Raw genomic sequence first — 17360 nt, forward strand, 5'->3', positions numbered from 1 at the left:
TGTCACTGTTAGATTCTGTGAGTGTTTCAGAGTTCAATTCAGGATTTTTCATAGAAATGTAACGCTTAGAATATATTCGTAGCGCTGTGTCTTGTCACCGTTACATTATGTAGATGTTTCAAAGTTCAGTTTGGAACTTTTTTTGTTGAAATATAAGACTTGGAATATTTTGTAATGTATCTCATGATTTACTTTGTCATGTTTACACTCTCTTGATGTTTCAAAGTTCATTCTGAAATTTTTATCTCGAAATATAAGACTTGAAATATTTTTCAACTGTTGTCTCGAGGTTCACAATGTCACTGCCACGTTCTGTTGATGTTTCAAAGTTTATTTCGGGATTTTTTTTTTGTTGAAAGCTAAGACTTGTAAACTTTTTTGTGGTGATTTACCATGTCACTGTTACACTCTCTTGATGTTTCAAGATTCATTTGGAGGTTTGGTCTCGAAATGTAAGACTTGGAATATTTTTTGTAGTGGTTTAGCTTGTCACTGTTACACATTCAAAAGGTTAAGAGAGACATGCAAAAAGCTAGGTTAATTTAAGATTACTTAACGTCGACGCTAAGTGATATTAAATGAACATAACTTTTTGCATGTCTCTCTTAACCTTTTGCTTGTAACAGTGACAAGGCAAACCAGCACACTACAAAAAATATTCCAAGTCTTAAGTTTCAAAAAAAAAAATTTCAAACTGAACTTCGAAACACCTACAGAATGTAACGGTGACAAGACACAACGCTACGTTAAGTGATCTTTCTGAAGTTACATTCTGAAACACCGACAGAATGTACCACTGAAGAAAGTAATCCCCTACAAAAATATTCCAGGTCTTACATTTCAACGGAAAAATTCCAAATGAACTTTGAAACATCAAGAGAATGTAACAGTAAGAAGGTAAATCGTGACATAAAACTAAAAAACTATTTTAGGTCTTACAGTTCAAGGAAAAAAGTTCCAATGGTGTGGTGTTGTGTTCTTGTGTCTTTTTTTTTGTGTGTGTGTGTGTGTGTGTGTGTGTGTGTGTGTGTGTGTGTGTGTGTGTGTGTGTGTGTGTGTGTGTGTGTGTGTGTGTGTGTGTGTGTGTGTGTGTGTGTGTGTGTGTGTGTGTGTGTGTGTGTGTGTGTGTGTGTGTGTGTGTGTGTGTGTGTGTGTGTGTGTGTGTGTGTGTGTGTGTGTGTGTGTGTGTGTGTGTGTGTGTGTGTGTGTGTGTGTGTGTGTGTGTGTGTGTGTGTGTGTGTGTGTGTGTGTGTGTGTGTGTGTGTGTGTGTGTGTGTGTGTGTGTGTGTGTGTGTGTGTGTGTGTGTGTGTGTGTGTGTGTGTGTGTGTGTGTGTGTGTGTGTGTGTGTGTGTGTGTGTGTGTGTGTGTGTGTGTGTGTGTGTGTGTGTGTGTGTGTGTGTGTGTGTGTGTGTGTGTGTGTGTGTGTGTGTGTGTGTGTGTGTGTGTGTGTGTGTGTGTGTGTGTGTGTGTGTGTGTGTGTGTGTGTGTGTGTGTGTGTGTGTGTGTGTGTGTGTGTGTGTGTGTGTGTGTGTGTGTGTGTGTGTGTGTGTGTGTGTGTGTGTGTGTGTGTGTGTGTGTGTGTGTGTGTGTGTGTGTGTGTGTGTGTGTGTGTGTGTGTGTGTGTGTGTGTGTGTGTGTGTGTGTGTGTGTGTGTGTGTGTGTGTGTGTGTGTGTGTGTGTGTGTGTGTGTGTGTGTGTGTGTGTGTGTGTGTGTGTGTGTGTGTGTGTGTGTGTGTGTGTGTGTGTGTTCAAATGTTAGAAAACGTTTACACTGATGATGATTGGTGTCATAGTAATAGCAAAACGTGATTATTGCATATTGTCGAGAAACTGTCAACCCTAGAGCTCCAGACCAAGTAATAGAAATCAAGACCATACCATCGAAATTGTGATCAAAGTGAAGAAATCATGGTCAATTTCTACGCAAACATTAGCAAAACATTCAAACCCTGAATTTCATCAAAAGCAAAAGCAAACTATAGAAATCAAGGGTAACCCTTGAAATCAAGACCACCGTAGAAATCAAGGGCAAAGTATAGAAATCGCGGTCAACCTGTAAAATCATTACCAAAACAAGAAAAGCCCAAGAAGTGTTTTAAATACTCTGTGGCATAAATTGCTTGCAAAAACCCGAATGAATGACTTGAAGTAAAACTTTTAACAAGAAAGGTCTTAAAAGTGTTTTTGGGGGAGATGTGTCGATGCCAGAGGGATGCTAGAGAGTAGTTATAGTGTGGTACTGTGGCGTGAATTGCTTGTGAAAACCCGAATGAATGACACGAAGTAAAACATTTTGACAAGAAATGTCTGAAAAGTGTTTTGGAGGGAGGATGGACCGATGACAGAGGGGTGCTAGAGGGTAGTTATAGTGTGGTACTGTGGCGTGAATTGTTTGTGAAAACCCGAATGAATGGCTTGAAGTAAAACTTTTGACAAGAACTGTTTGAAAGATTTTGTGTGTGTGTGTGTGGGGGGGGGGTGTATGGCGATGACAGAGGGGTGTTGTTGGGGGCAGTAATAGTCTGAAATTTTGAGGTAAACGCTTAGAGTATCAAACAGTAGTAAAGAAAGGGGGGATGACTTCTCTGTTTTCAAAAACGGATTGTTTAATGTGATTCCAGAAACTTATTTTCGGAACGAAAAGGATTGAAAATGTCCTAGGAGGTGAGGGTTTGTACCACATGGATGATGGGGGGGGTATGAGGGGTGGTATCAGTGTGAAAAAAGTGTTGCAGCCCCTTTCCGCTCTGCGCCATAAGTATACTTTTTAACGGTTTGGACATCTACTCTTCTCACAAGGTGATTTTCCATCCTCTCCCATTAGGTATCTTTACTTAAGATGTGTACCACCGTTATTATGCAGCACCCTTGTTTGTGTGTGTGTCGTGCTGGAGCCCCATGGGGTCCTTTTAGTCTAGCTTGTGAGATAGTCCTTTTGTCTAGCTTGCGAGATACACTAGCGTCACAAGGTGATTTTCCATCCTCTCTAATTGGGTATCTTTGCTTAAGATGTGTACCGCCGTTATTATACAGCACCCATGTGTGTGTGCCTTGCTATAGCCACATGGGGTCCTTTTAGTCTAGCTTGCGAGATACACTAGCGTCTTTCATATTAGACCTGGCCACAGAAATCCTACGAATCTTCCAGAAAAACAATATGCCAAAAATGGGTGGGAATCTTGGCAATACTGAAGAAATAATAGAACGCCTGGAATCTTGGGTGGGCTGCCAGGGATGTGAATCGTGCTAGCTGAGCACTAGACACAGGGATGATGTGATGTGAGAGGTCGTCATATCCTAGAAATTCTATGATAGCTTACCTATTATTACTACTTTTTAAGTTATCTCGAGCAAGACGATTTTTTAACCTCCTTTATGACGTAGCTGAAGCCTGGATTTTGCCCCCGAAATGAGTAGACACTGACCAAACTCCCCCGTAGTGCGCGGGATAGGTGGGAATAAGAATGTTCCCTCCTATGCGCATTTTGATATTTTTGCTGAAAAAATGTGAAAAAATATTTTGTGAAAAAATGTGCTAACATTTGAAAAAATGTTAAATTAGAAATCTAACAGTGGTGAGCTGGCGAGTGAAAAACGGGCCACCTTCCCTCGCAGACGCCCTCACCTCCCCTGGAGTCCTCTCCCCTCATCTTCTCTTAAATTACGCATGCTATTGTTTATATATTTAATTTTTTTATAAGCCACAATAATGCCTAAAAATTAAGTCTATTATCAAGGCTCCCTCTGAAAATGAATGCTACTAGGAGGGTTAAACCTATTGTTAGGATATTGTTAAATATTCATAAATTTATCTTAATAAAAAAAGGGATATTTCCTTAAAAGCTCTTAATATGTCTTAAATCTGCGTCTAATATCACTCCCTCCCTCCTCTACCCTCAGAAGTTGTATGCTAGGAGCCCTGATTTTCTATAATACATGGTTATTTTTGACTATATTATGATCCCCTCCCTAATATATTTGCTGAAAAAAGTGTTCCCTGGGCTGAGACAAACCGCTCGGGAGACTGGACAAGGCAGTGAGCAGGGCCGGCGCCCTACTGGAAGGAGGCATGCTAACAATAAATATACACTTGAAAATTACTGCTTTTGTAACGAAAAAATTGTTAATATAACAATGATGAGTTGGCGAGTAAAAACGGGCTTCCTCCCCCAACAGACGCCTTTCCTCCCCTGGAGTTCCCTCCCCTCATCTTTCCTTAAATTACGTATGTTATTCTTTATATTTTATCCCTTTATAAGCCAAAATAATGCCTAAAAATTGCACCTAATATCAACCTTATTCCCCAAGTATCGCATGCTATGAGGGGAGGGGGGCGTATTGTCGTGATAGTGTTAAATCTTTTATCCCACGTAAAGAAACGATACGTTTTCGTTTTATCGTTATTAATATATTGAGAGGAAATCTCCCCTGGAGTGTATCAAATTGGTAGAGTAACGCATCATTCTAACGAGTGCCAAAAATGGAGGATCTTAGCTGTCATGCAATGGGCTATTTTTAGAATATGGTTCCTGATACAAAATACTGTGAATGGTTTCATGGACGAATTGCTTGGGGCGCTGTACCAAAAGTTCTCTATGGCTTTTAATAGAAAGGCATCACGGGGGAGTTCTACCACCTGGGGAGCAATGTTTGGACATGTATAGGAGGAAAAACACCTGGAGAGGTATGTTTTTGCCAAGAAAAACATCGTGGGGAGTTTTACTATCTGAGAGGCATGTTTGGACATGTAAATTGGGGAAAACACCTGGGGAGGTGTTTTTTTGCCTAGAAAGGCATCGTGGGGGACTATGTTTGGACATGTATAGGAGGCATGTTTTGCCTAGAAAAACATTGTGGGGAGTGTTGCTAGGTGAGAGGCATGTTTGGACATGTAAATGGGGGAAAACATCTGGAGAGGTATGTTTTTGCCTAGAAACGCATCTTGGAGGACTTCTTCCATCTAGAGAGCTATGTTTGGACATGTATAGGAGGTATGTTTTTGCCTAGAAAAGCTTCGTGGGAGAGTTCAATCATCTAAGGAGCTATGTTTGGACATGCATAGGAGGAAAAGCATCTTGAGATGCATGTTTTTGTCTAGATCAGCGCAGTGGACTTCTACCACCATGGAACGTAACTAGACATGATTTTGCCCAGAAACAACGTGGGAATTTTGCCTAGTAACACCATTTACTTCAAATATGTCCCGTAAACAGAATAAACAACATAGCCATCAAATCACACAACCAACAACCAACAAATTACATAACCAAGAAACATCAAACAACACAACCAACATAACCAACAAATCACAAAAACATCAAACATAGCCAACATAACATAAACAACATAACCAAAAAACATCAAACATAACATAATCATCAAACGACAAACATCAAACATCATCAAGAAGAGACAACATAACCATCAAACAACATAACCAGCAAACATAACCAACAACCAGCAAACATCAAAAAGCATCATCATAACATAGCCATCGAACATAACCAACAACCAACAAACATCAACATAACATAGCCGTCAGACAACAACCAACAAAAATCAACATAACATAACCATCAAACAACATCAACATAACATAACCAACGTAACCAACAAACATAACCATCAAAAATAACCAAAATAACCAACAAATCACATAACCAACACTCATAACCAACAACCAAAATACATCAAACATAACCAAGAATCATATGTTAATTTCCTTCTGTTAATTTCCCTATCTGTGCCGTTGAAATCCTATGGAAAAAGGGAGGGCAGGTCTTTGAAACTGGGGAAGGCATGTCTTTAAACCTTTTATGGGGTTACTACTCCAATCAAAATTTTGAGATAGCCATTCTGTTCAACGTAGTTGAAAGTTCTGAAAAATAGGTCTTTAAGGATGACAACCCCCCCCCCCAGGGGGCTGTCATCACAAAAATTATTTTGTGCAAAAAGTTTTTTTGATTAATACTGTAAAAAACGAAACAAAAATTAAATGAAAAAAAAAACAAGTTTCCTCAATTGAAAGTAAAAGACAACCCTAAAACTGAAAAATAAACAGGAAATATTCCACATATGAGATGAGCTACCCCCTCCTCAACCCTCAGCTCTTTACACTAAAGTATTATAGTTTTGTTAGTACTTATGATTCGAATTCCATAGTGTTTGTGCTTGAGCAGTCGCTCTTACAGAATTGTGGCAAAAATTCCGAATTTAGCACAAATAGCGGGGGAGTTGAAGAGGGCAAAGCATCCCTCATTTATGGAACAATTTCTGTTCATTTTAAGTTTTATTCTTGCCCTTTACTTCCACCTGTGAAAACGTATTGTTTGGTTGTTAATTGAGATAAAAGAAAATCCTATTAAATACTTACAACGAAGCCAAACTCCTTAACAATATAAAGAAACCTGCAATTATTATGACTGGATTAATTATTAAGTGCAATAATTTCAGTAAAGATATGTTATTTTCTTTTGTATCCATCACTATCCAATAACAATAATTATTTCTTAAATAAACCTTTCCCAGTGTCTTTGAAAACATTTTTAATAAAGAGCAAATAAGATTTTGTGCCAAAAATGCGATAGGTAAACAAAGGAGCCTCACAAAAACAACAACAAAAAAAAACAAACAAAATCATACAAGAAAAATGTTTAATAATATAAAATTGTATGTTCAATGTTTAAAAAATAGTTTGCAAGCACTAAAAAGACACTAGCTCGGAACAAGCTACAATTGTACATTTTAAAACAGCAGGAAAAGAAATACTTGTTAGTGAAATAATTGACAATCGCCTAAGTTTTTGGAGGTATTTAAGTAAATGGCTATGTTTTTGCAGTGAAAGCCAAAAATTAGTCCAAACCATTTAATCCTAGTACTTATCACAATGAACTGGTAATAGTTTAAAAGATGCTTCTAAGGGATATAATTTCGATTTTAGCCTAATTATATTTGTAATATTAGAATATACATATATCTGTTGTCAGGCAGAGGGTATGGGGAGGAGACCTTCAGGCCTTTTTCCTATTCATACCTCAATGTTTTTATGATTTTCAAATATTTCCTCTCATAAAATTTCCAAATTGTCCAAAATGATCCCCCCCCTACCGGCAACCCCTTCACCCACTAAGATCTCAATATCCTTATGATTTCTACACATTTCTCCGCCTAAAACTTGCGAGTTGTCTGAGCCCCCCCTCTCCACGAAAAAATGCCCGCGTTAGTGCTTGTGTATTGGCCAAATTATTGCTCGTTCGCATTGGCATGCAAATACATGATTTATATCTGGGTTGACGTTTACAGTGTGCCTTATCGTAATCCTCCCTTCCGTGCATCTACTTGTTAAGTTGCAATTTAACTTCATGGCAATCACCAGTAATTCCAGACGAATTTTTATTTTTGCCAGATATTTAATGTCTTCTTGTCTCAGCAATATACCAAAAAAGTAATGATGCATGAAAAATGGTTTGTGGTCTTCTGGCGGAATTAGTAAATACAAATCTTTTTTAATTTTTATTAAACAGGTGAAAGGGTGTAAGTGCCTTGTGACAGCGCAGTGGATAAGGCCCCGTCTGAAATTTCAGGGAGTCCTAACTCCTCAAGGAGGGACGTTTCTCAGGATAATATATCAGGGACGTTCTCAGGGACGTTTCTCAGGGTATATAGCCAAGAAACTAACACAGCTTTGTGCTGCTGCGCTGTCCGTAGATGGCTTTGTGCTCTGATGGCTTGTTGTGTTTTTGTTTTTTTTAAGTTATAATTGATAAATGAATTCATGGTGTGTTCCAGAACTCAGTTATTGATAATGATCACTATTTTTTTTATTTTTACAACCTTAAGCCTAATAATCTTATCCTTAACCTTAGCCTTATAACCTTCGCAGATAATAACAAATGAAGCCCATAAAACGGTCATAGTGCATACAACGGAGCAATTCGTTCTGCACTTAAAGCACTACAAACTGCTTACGATTTTGTGTTATCTTGGAAGGGAAACAATGACAGATAATTCATTATCTGTCATTGTTTCTGCAGTTTTTCTGTGTTTCTGCACATGATAAAGCATAAAAATTAGAATTTAGTGGAGACCCGAAGTATTTTTTACTACCGACAGGGTTGTCAACTGTTTAGTCGATGAATGTGTCCCCTGAGCATCCAAAAACATACCATTTTAGCTATAATGCGTCCGTCTTGAAATCTCAAAACTGGAGGTGATTTTTATTTATATCAGTTTTATAATTGACCAAAAGACACTTTGTAAACCTCTTTCAAAGCGACCAGTTACTTGAGTTAATTAAGTAAATTACACTACTTCAGTCTACGCTAGGGGGGTGCCCCCCTCACACCTGGATCCGCCACTGGTGTGAAAGCACGAAACTCGCATTAACATGTAAATAGCTTTGGAGAAAATCCTTTGCTTATGACATCTTTGGCTAAACCTGGATGCTAAAAAAAGTGACTTTTTCATCAAAATATATATCCAGTTGGGAATTGTTTCGTTTTATATCATTGTTTACAAAATTTGTTTCATTTTTGCCCTTTTATGTCACAAATTTCTGAAATTTGTCACTTTTTTGCTCTTTTATGTCATTGTGTCCCAACACTTGGGAATGTGTCCTTTTGACATAAAAACTGCAGAAACATTGCTTCTGAAACATTGCAGAAACATTGTTTCTGTCATTGTATCTGCAGTTTGTAGTGCTGTAAGCACTACATCGTAAGCACTGTAGTGCTTACGATTTCGTGTTATCTTGGAAGGGAAACAATGACAGATAATTCATTATCTGTTAGAAACAAACACACTATTAAAATTAAAATGACAAAACCAGAATAGCCCACTCCAGACTCCTTTTTTTGCTGGTGTGGAACTGGGGTTTGGGGTAAGAATGTAAAAGCCTACAAAATCCACTAAATTCCTGGTTGGATCAAATGTCAAGCAGAACCAGTGGATCACCTGAACATAGATATTAATTCATGCATATTTTGTAACTCACACAATTAAGTCCCTAAAGGCCAGAAGTTTTTGATTTTAGTATTATTCTTGCAATACATATTAAAGGAGACTGAATCCTGGAATACGAACTCAGATTCACAAAGCCAGGCGCGCATGTGGTAATTAATTTTTCAGGGGAGTTTATTTCAAGTAACCAATGAAGAATCGTAACGGTTTGGGGGGCTCGGGGCATCTCCTTGGACATGGCTACTCTGATCTTACGTCATAGAGCTATAAACTGTATAGGATCATTCAAGTTTGCCTTGGACAGGCAACGTTCTTCATGTTTTGTAATTTGTTCTTTTCGCATAATTCTTTCTAGTCACGTGTCAATCCAATAAGTCTTCTTGTAACATATTTGAAAAAAGAAACTTTCGTAATTGTAAAGTTTTCACACTTTTCTTTGTCCAATCACGTTTACGCATGTTTGTACTAATTAGTGCACGTCATTAAGGTCCTTAGAAGTTCATGGAAGATTCTGGGGTATACGCTGAGGCACAAATTTTCATCCCAATCATGAACACAAATTAAAAAATTTATGGGCATCTTCCATTTCAGTCGGATCCAGTCCAAAACAGCCTCATATGAGGCACAAATTATATTAGCGTTTAGTTCGCTGGTATTTCCTTTGTAAATAAGTCTGACAACTTGAACCGGCGAGCATATTCTGGCGACTTGCGAAACTTTGTGTCTGTTCCATGTATGTAGTCTAAGATTCCAATAAGACCATAGCACTGCGTGAACCTGAAATAGGGGATTTTTAAGTATGGGGAAAAAGCGGGGGTATCTGAAAGATTCTTCATGTTTTCTAAAATATATTGGTTGCTACACTCAATGCCAAAAATAATTTATTTTAAACGCTTTTATTTAACTTGGTCTGTTTAGAGGACCATACATTAAATCTTAAAAAATTACAAGGAATACTCCAAAAAAATACTTAGTAAAATAGAAAACAATACTACTTAGTAATCGTTTACCAGGTATGCACTCATCACACACAAGTAGTGCTTTGGCTATTGGCTGTTGGATGAAGCGGTAGAGATTTTTTTGGAATGCAATTTTGTTGCATTTTTCTCTTTACAAACTACGAATCGTAAGGATTAAACACGAAAAGGTTCACTTTTTCGACTTAAAACAATCTCCTGACTAAAAAGAGTCGAATAAAATACTCTAAAAATGACTTTTAGAAAAGTGCTTTACTTTTCCAGTGACCTGAAAAAAAATGAGCTTCCTGAAATTTCTAAACTATAGAAAAAGATAATGGGACAGTCATAATATATATTTTAGACAATCAAAGATGATTCTCTATGGTCTGATCGTCTCCAACTTTGAATTTTGGAAAATTCCACTCCACCTGGTAGCTAGAAAAACAAATTAATTTGTACCTTTTAGCTCACTTGGAGACATAAAAGTTTTTATAATGTTTTTTTTTTCATTTCTTAGCAGTGTTGTTCTATAAAAACAAATTCACAAATAAATTATTTTCTGGGCAGAATCCTCTGATTAAAGGATATACCATAGGATTTTAAAATTCACCGTTTCAAATTAATTATAAATTACCAAGGTGTATCGACAATTTTCAATTAGGTTCAGCTGGATTCCAGAATTACGGGTACCATCTAAATGCTCTGGAAGCCGCTTATAGTTAATGGTTATTATTAGCTTAAAGAAAAAAGTTTTCTTTTGGAAGTAAAGAGCAAAGTTGCAACTCAAAACGAAAAATAGTTACCGCTTAGTGGTTTTGCAACAAATATCTGATAAACTCTTTCAAATAAACTGGGTTTTAATATTGTTCAATATAAGTAAAATTCTGAAAACCTTGCGTTTAACTAAAACACGATAAAACAGGATTAGGAACAAGAAAATCCTTAGGTAGCGTACAGAAAATAAAAGACTAATTTAAAGTCTTTTACAGACGACGAAATCAATAGATTTTACTATACAATTAATTAAAAAAAAACTTTCCGAAAAAGAAATTTTTCAAAGAAAAGTAAAGGTCATTTTTAACTTAAGATCAGCTGATACAAATGCCTGTTAAAATTTAAACTCAAAACGACCTGAAATTACTATTAATAAATAAATGAAACCTAAAACGAGCAGAAATTAAATAAACAACCATAGCAAAAAAACATACAACAAGTAATAATATAAATGAATAAATAAATCTTAAAGCGAGTAACGCTTCAATTTAATATGCAAATCAAGCTTAAAACGAAAAAAAAATATTTTGCTATTGAAGTATAAATAAAACCCAAAATGAACAGAAATTAAATAAAGAATCAATGCAAACAAACATTCAGTAGATACTAATTTAAATGAATAAGTACATCATAAAACGAGTGAAACTTAAGTTGAATATGCAAATCAAGCTTTAAACGAAGAAATATCACTACAAACAAGAGTTTGGGTATCGCCTCCTTCTCTTACTGTAGAAGTCTAAAACCTACTGCGTCATTGGCGCTTCACTGAAAACGAATTTTATTACAAATATTTTCTTTTGTACTTAATATTGAAAATAAACATTAAAATTACAGTAAAATTTGAACTGATGAGCTTTCAGCAATTAATATCATTATACATCGAATATTCAGTTTAATTTATTAGTTCTTTCTAAAACTGTTAAAGACCCCCTAAAATTGTCCCCTTCCTTAACTGTAAAAACCCAAAGCCTACTACGTACTACTGCGTAAAACCTGCCTACTGGATTTTTTTCCAGTTTGTACAGCATTGGAAATTAAAATGAAATTACTGTGAAATAAAATTGTGAACTGATGAATCTTTAAACAGTTAATTTCAATATATATATCAAATATTCAATTTGATTTTGTTTATACTTTCCAAGACTGTTCAGGACACATATAGTTTTCAGTAAAGCGCCATGACGCAGTAGGTTTTAAACTTTTATAGTGAGAGGAGGTGGCGATATCCAAACTCTTGTTTGTTGTGATTTTTGCTCGTTTTAAGCTTGATTTGCATATTCAATTTAAGTTTCACTCGTTTTAAGATTTATCAATTCCTTTAAAATTAGTATCTATTGTATGTTTGTTTGCATTAATTCTTTATTTAATTTCTGTTCGTTTTGGGTTTCATTTATACTTCAATAGCAAAATAAGTTTTTTCGTTTTAAGCTTGATAAGCATATTCAATTTAAGCATTGTTCTTTAAAGAAAAGTAAAGAACTCCATTAAACAAAAAATGAGCAAAAATAAAATCAAATAATCAGTAAAATTACAATAAATAACCAAGTCAAACTCAAAACGAGCAGAAATTAACATAAGTTGGGCTCAAAACCCCTATGCCTTCTCAAGGCCAGAACATAATTTGCACTTTACTGAAAAAAAAATCTAAATGTCTTTGCTTTTATAACTTTAATAAATCAAATAATATTGACATTTTGATTACTAAATATCAGTATATGTAAATTAAACTGAAAATGCACATTCATTTGTATTTTTTTCAGTAAAGTGCAAATTATGTTCTGGTCTTGGGAAGGCATAGGGATTTTGAGCCCAACTTATGTTAATTTCTGCTCGTTTTGAGTTTGACTTGGTTATTTATTGTAATTTCTGTTCATTTTGGGTTTCATTTATTTATCGATGTTGATTTTTGGTAGTTCCACGCTTTGTAGATTATTCGATTTTATTTCTGCTCATTTTTTGTTTAATGGAGTTCTTTACTTTTCTTTGAAAAACTTATTTTGTGAAAAAAGTTTGTATTAATTAATTTCTGTTTGTTTTATATTGACATAGTCTTTTCAGAGAAAAAGAAAATAATACTTTAAATCTTTTCATTTTTTTTTAAGAATTTATGGTCTGGCCTGCTATTCGTATGCTAGAGAAAAATTTTCAGCAATTTTTAACAACATAAACCCTTTTAAAAATCTACACACAAATAGTAGTGTTTAATTTAGTTTCATACCTCCTCTAGTTGACCTGAAATAGAAAGCTTGATACCATTCACAAAAAAATCTGTTTACTTTCTTTGATAGCTTGGATACAATTACGCTATTTTGATTTGGTTAAATTTTAAGAGCAGAAGTAGCCCCAATAGTTTGAACATAATACCCTCAGTCGCTCTTGGGATACTGCTGAGATGCCTTATTGGGAATTAGCATTATCACAGTGCATTTTGATTTAATCTTAAGTCAACATTTAGTTTTTAAACATTTAAAAATTGGATTTGAGGAAGACTAAAATCTATTCTATAAATCATATACAACAAATTTCTATATAAACCTTATATGCCCCCATGGCATAGCTTACAACCCTTGCACTGAGGGCTCTGAGGGGGTTATCATCCTAAAAGACCTAATTTCCAGAACTTTCAACTACGTTGAACAAAATGGCTATCTGAAAGTTTTGATTGGATATGTTTGGGTGAATGGTGGGCATGAGAGGGGGGGGGGGTTAGTTACCCTCCAATCACTTTCAACTATTAAAAAGGGCACTAGCCCTCTGTACTTCCTATTGAATGAGCCGCTTTTGAAGTTTTTACGACAACTCTATCTATAAAAACCTTATATGCCCCCAGGGCAAAACTTAAAACCTTTGGCATGGGGGCTGTAAGGAGTTCTTCATCATTAAGTACATAAATTACAGAACTTTCAACTACGTTGAACAAAATGGCTATCTCTAAACTGTGATTGAATGTGTTTGGGGAAATGATGTGCGTGAGAGGCGGGTAATTACTCTCCACTCACTTTTGACTATTAAAAAGGGCAATTTCAATTTCCAATCAAATGAGCCCTTTTTGAAATTTCTACATCAGCTTTCTATATAAACCTTATATGCCCCCTGGGCATAACTTACAACCCTTGCACTGGCTCTGATATCATCCTAAAAGACCTAATTTCCAGAACTTTCGACTACGTTGAACAAAATGGGTATCTCAAAATTTTGGTTGGATGTAGTTGGGGCAATGGTGGGCATGAGAGGGGGGTTATTTGCCCTTCAATCAGTTTCGACTATTAAAAAGGGCACTATCCATTTCAATTTCTAATCAAATGAGCCCTTTTTGAAGTTTCTACGACAACGCGTTCTATAAAACCTTATATGCCCCCAGGGCATAACTTACAACCCTTGCCCTGAGGGCTGTGGGACAGTGTCCTCCTCAAAAACATAATTTCTATTTGGAAATCAACAACGCTGAACAAAATGGCTATCTAAAAATTTTGATTGGATATTTTTGGGGAAAAGGTGGGCGAGAGAGGGGGGCTAGTTGCCATCAAATCACTTTCGAATATGAAAAAGGGAACTAAACCTTTGAATTTCCAATCGAATGAGCTCTTTTTCAAGTTTCTACGACAAAGATCTCAATAAAAAATTCTATGCCCCCAGGGCATAAGTTATAGCCCTGAAGACTGTGGGGGGGAGTATCCTGCTCAAAGGTATAATTTCCTGAACTTTAAACTGCGTGGAACAAAATGGCTATCTCAAAATGTTGATTGGATGTGTTTGGGGAAATGGTGGGCGTGGAAGGGGTGTTAGTTGCCTTCCAATTACTTTCGCTATTAAAAAAAGGCACTAGGCATTTCAATTTCTAATCGAATAAGCCCTTTTTGAAGTTTCTACGACAACTCGTTTTATAAAAACCTTATATGCCCCCAGGGCATAACTTACAACCCATACCCTGATGGCTGTGAGGGAGTTGTCATCCTCAAAGACCTAATTTAAAGAACTTAAAACTACGTTGAACAAAATGGATATCTCAAAATTTTGATTGGATGTGTTTGTGGGAATGATGGGCGTGGGGGGGCTAGTTGCCCTCCATACATTTTCGAATATTAAAAGCGGCACTAGCCCTTTAAATTTCCAATCGAATGAACCATTTTTTAGGTTTCTACGACAACACCTTCTGTAAAAACCTTATATGCCTCCAGGGCATAACTCACAACCTTGCCCTGAAGGCTGCGGGGGAGTGTCCTCCTCAAAAACATAATTTTGATCTGGAAATCAAATACGCTGAACAAAAGGGCTATCCCAAAATTTTTATTGGATGTGTTTCGGGAAATGGTGGGCTGGATGGGGTGTTAGTTGCCTTCCAATCACTTTCGACTATTAAAATGGGCACAAGCCACTCCAATTTCCAATTGAATGAGCCCTTTTCGAAGTTTCTACGACAATTTCTTCGATACGAAGTACCGTGCTCTAAAGCAAAAAAAAAAAATAAATCATACATTGGGCTAACATCGTTCTTATATGCCCTCGGGGCATAACTTAAAACCCTTGCTCCGAGGGTTGTGGGGGAGTGTCCTCCTCAAAAACATATTTTTTTTATCAGGAAATCAACTACGCTGAACTAAATGGCTATCTCAAAATTTTTATTGGATGTGTTTGGGGGAATGATGGGCGTTTGGGGGGTGCTAGTTTCCCTCAAATAACTTTCGACTATTATAAAGGACACTTGCCCTTTGAATTTCTAATCGATTGAGCCTTTTTTGCAGTTTCTACGACATATCCTTCTATAAAAACCTTATATGGCCCCAAGGCATAACTTAAATCCCTTGCCCTGAAGGCTGTGGGGGAGTGTCCTCCTCAAAAACATAATTTCTATCTGGAAATCAACTACTCTGAACAAAATGGTTGTCTTAAAATTTTGATTGGATGTGTTTCGGGAAATGGTGGGCATGGAAGGGGTCTTATACGAAGTACCCAGCTCTAAAGAAAAAAAAATAATAAATAGTACATTGTGCTAACATCGTTCTTAGATGCCCTCAGGGCATAACTTAAAACCCTTGCCCCGAGGGTTGGGGGGGAGTGTCCTCCTCAAAAACATATTTTCTATCTGGAAATCAACTACGCTGAACAAACTGGCTATCTCCGAATATTGATTGGATATGTTTTGGGGAATGATGGGCGTGGGGGGGGGGCTAGTTGCCCTCCAACCACTTTCGACTATTAAAAAGGGCCCTTGCCACTCCTATTTCCAATCGAATTAGCCCTTTTCGACAACTCCTTCGATACGAAGTGCCTGGGTATGGAGAAAGAAGAAAAATAAATAATACATTGTGCCCACATCGTTCTTTACTTAGGCAGCGCTATTGCTCTGCCTATGATAGTAATTTCTGGTCGTTTTGAGTTTGAATTTAAAAGGTACTTTTATCTGCTGATCTTAAATTAAAAATGGCTTTTACTTTTCTTTGAAAAACTTCTTTTTCGGAAAGTTTTTTTTTAATTAATTTTTGTTTTTTTTTTTTTGCAAAAAGTTTCAACTTTTTAAAAATACCTTATTTCAAAATCAAACTTTTTTTCAAATTCAAATGTCCATTAAAGTATCAAAACTAGTATCAAAGTAACAATATCAAAGTAAAAAAATGAGTTTGTGTCCACCTTGGAGTTTTTATTATCTGATGTTTCAACAATTTTTAACAAAATGGCTATCTCCAAATTTTTATCGGATGGTTTTGAAGCAAAAGGACGTGGGGGGAGGGGGGCTAATTACCTTTCGATCTCTTTGGACTCTTTAAAAGCGAACTAGAAATTTCCATTTTCAATCAAACGAGCCATCTTTGAAGTTTACACGAGCATCACTTCTGTAAGAACCACATATGAACGCAGGGCATAACTTACAACGCCTGTCCCCGAGCCCTTGGAGGTTGTGTCGACCCCGGAACTTTAATATCTGATGTATGAAACTATTTTTAATAAAATGGGTGCCTAAAAATTTTTATCGGATGGGTTCTGGGAAGGAAAAGGCGCGGAGGGGGAGAGTTGCCCTCCGATCTCTTTTGACTCTGAGAAAGTGAACTAGAAATTTTAATTTTGAATCAAATGAGCCCTCTCTTAAGTTTATACGAGTGTCCCTGTCATAAAAACCATATACAGCCCCAGGACATAACTTACAACGCCTGCCCTCGGGCCCTGGGGGGTTGTGTCGACACCAAATTTTTTATCCTACCTTTGAACTATTTAAAAAAATGGCTATCTCAAAATTTTTATCGGACGGGTTTGCAGAAAAAAGGGTATGGGGTGGGGATAGTTGCCCTCAGATCTCTTTTGACTTTTAAAAATTGAACTAGAGCTTTTAATTTCCATTCAAATGGGCCCTCTCTGAAGTTTATACGAACATTCCTTCCATAAGAACCATATATGCCACCACAGAATAACTTGCAGCGCCTGCCTCCAGACCCTGGGGGGTTGTGTCTACACCGGAATTTTTGTTATCTTACCTTTGAGCCACTTTTAACAAAATGGCTATATCAAAATTCTTATCGGATGCATTTTGGGGAAAAGAGGCGTGGGGGAATAGTTGCCCTCTGATCTCTTTTGACTCTTAAAAATTGAACTAGAACTTTCAATTTCCAATCAAATGAGCCCTCTCTGAAGTTTATACGAGCATCCTTTTCATGACAGCTATATATGCACGCCAA

General features: G+C 36.6%; 1 protein-coding gene across 2 annotated transcripts in view; it reads right to left on the reverse strand.

The window, feature by feature from the left end:
* Window positions 1-17360, reverse strand: part of LOC148955099 (fatty acid hydroxylase domain-containing protein 2-like) — a 65470-nt gene that overhangs the window by 22453 nt on the left and 25657 nt on the right. Inside the window, exon 6 of one of the 2 annotated variants that reach the window (XM_089100327.1) lies at window positions 7738-9736. The exons of the other annotated variant lie outside the window; for it this stretch is intronic. Coding sequence (XP_088956453.1) covers window positions 9601-9736 — 136 coding nt within the window. The 3' untranslated portion in view covers window positions 7738-9600. Of the gene's footprint in view, window positions 1-7737; window positions 9737-17360 lie in introns of those variants that run through there. 2 annotated transcript variants of the gene reach the window in all.

This window comes from Artemia sp. Qi Xiang Cuo, chromosome 2 (genome assembly GCF_049724085.1).
Source record: "Artemia sp. Qi Xiang Cuo chromosome 2, ASM4972408v1, whole genome shotgun sequence".
Classification (NCBI taxonomy): Eukaryota; Metazoa; Arthropoda; class Branchiopoda; order Anostraca; family Artemiidae; genus Artemia; species Artemia sp. Qi Xiang Cuo.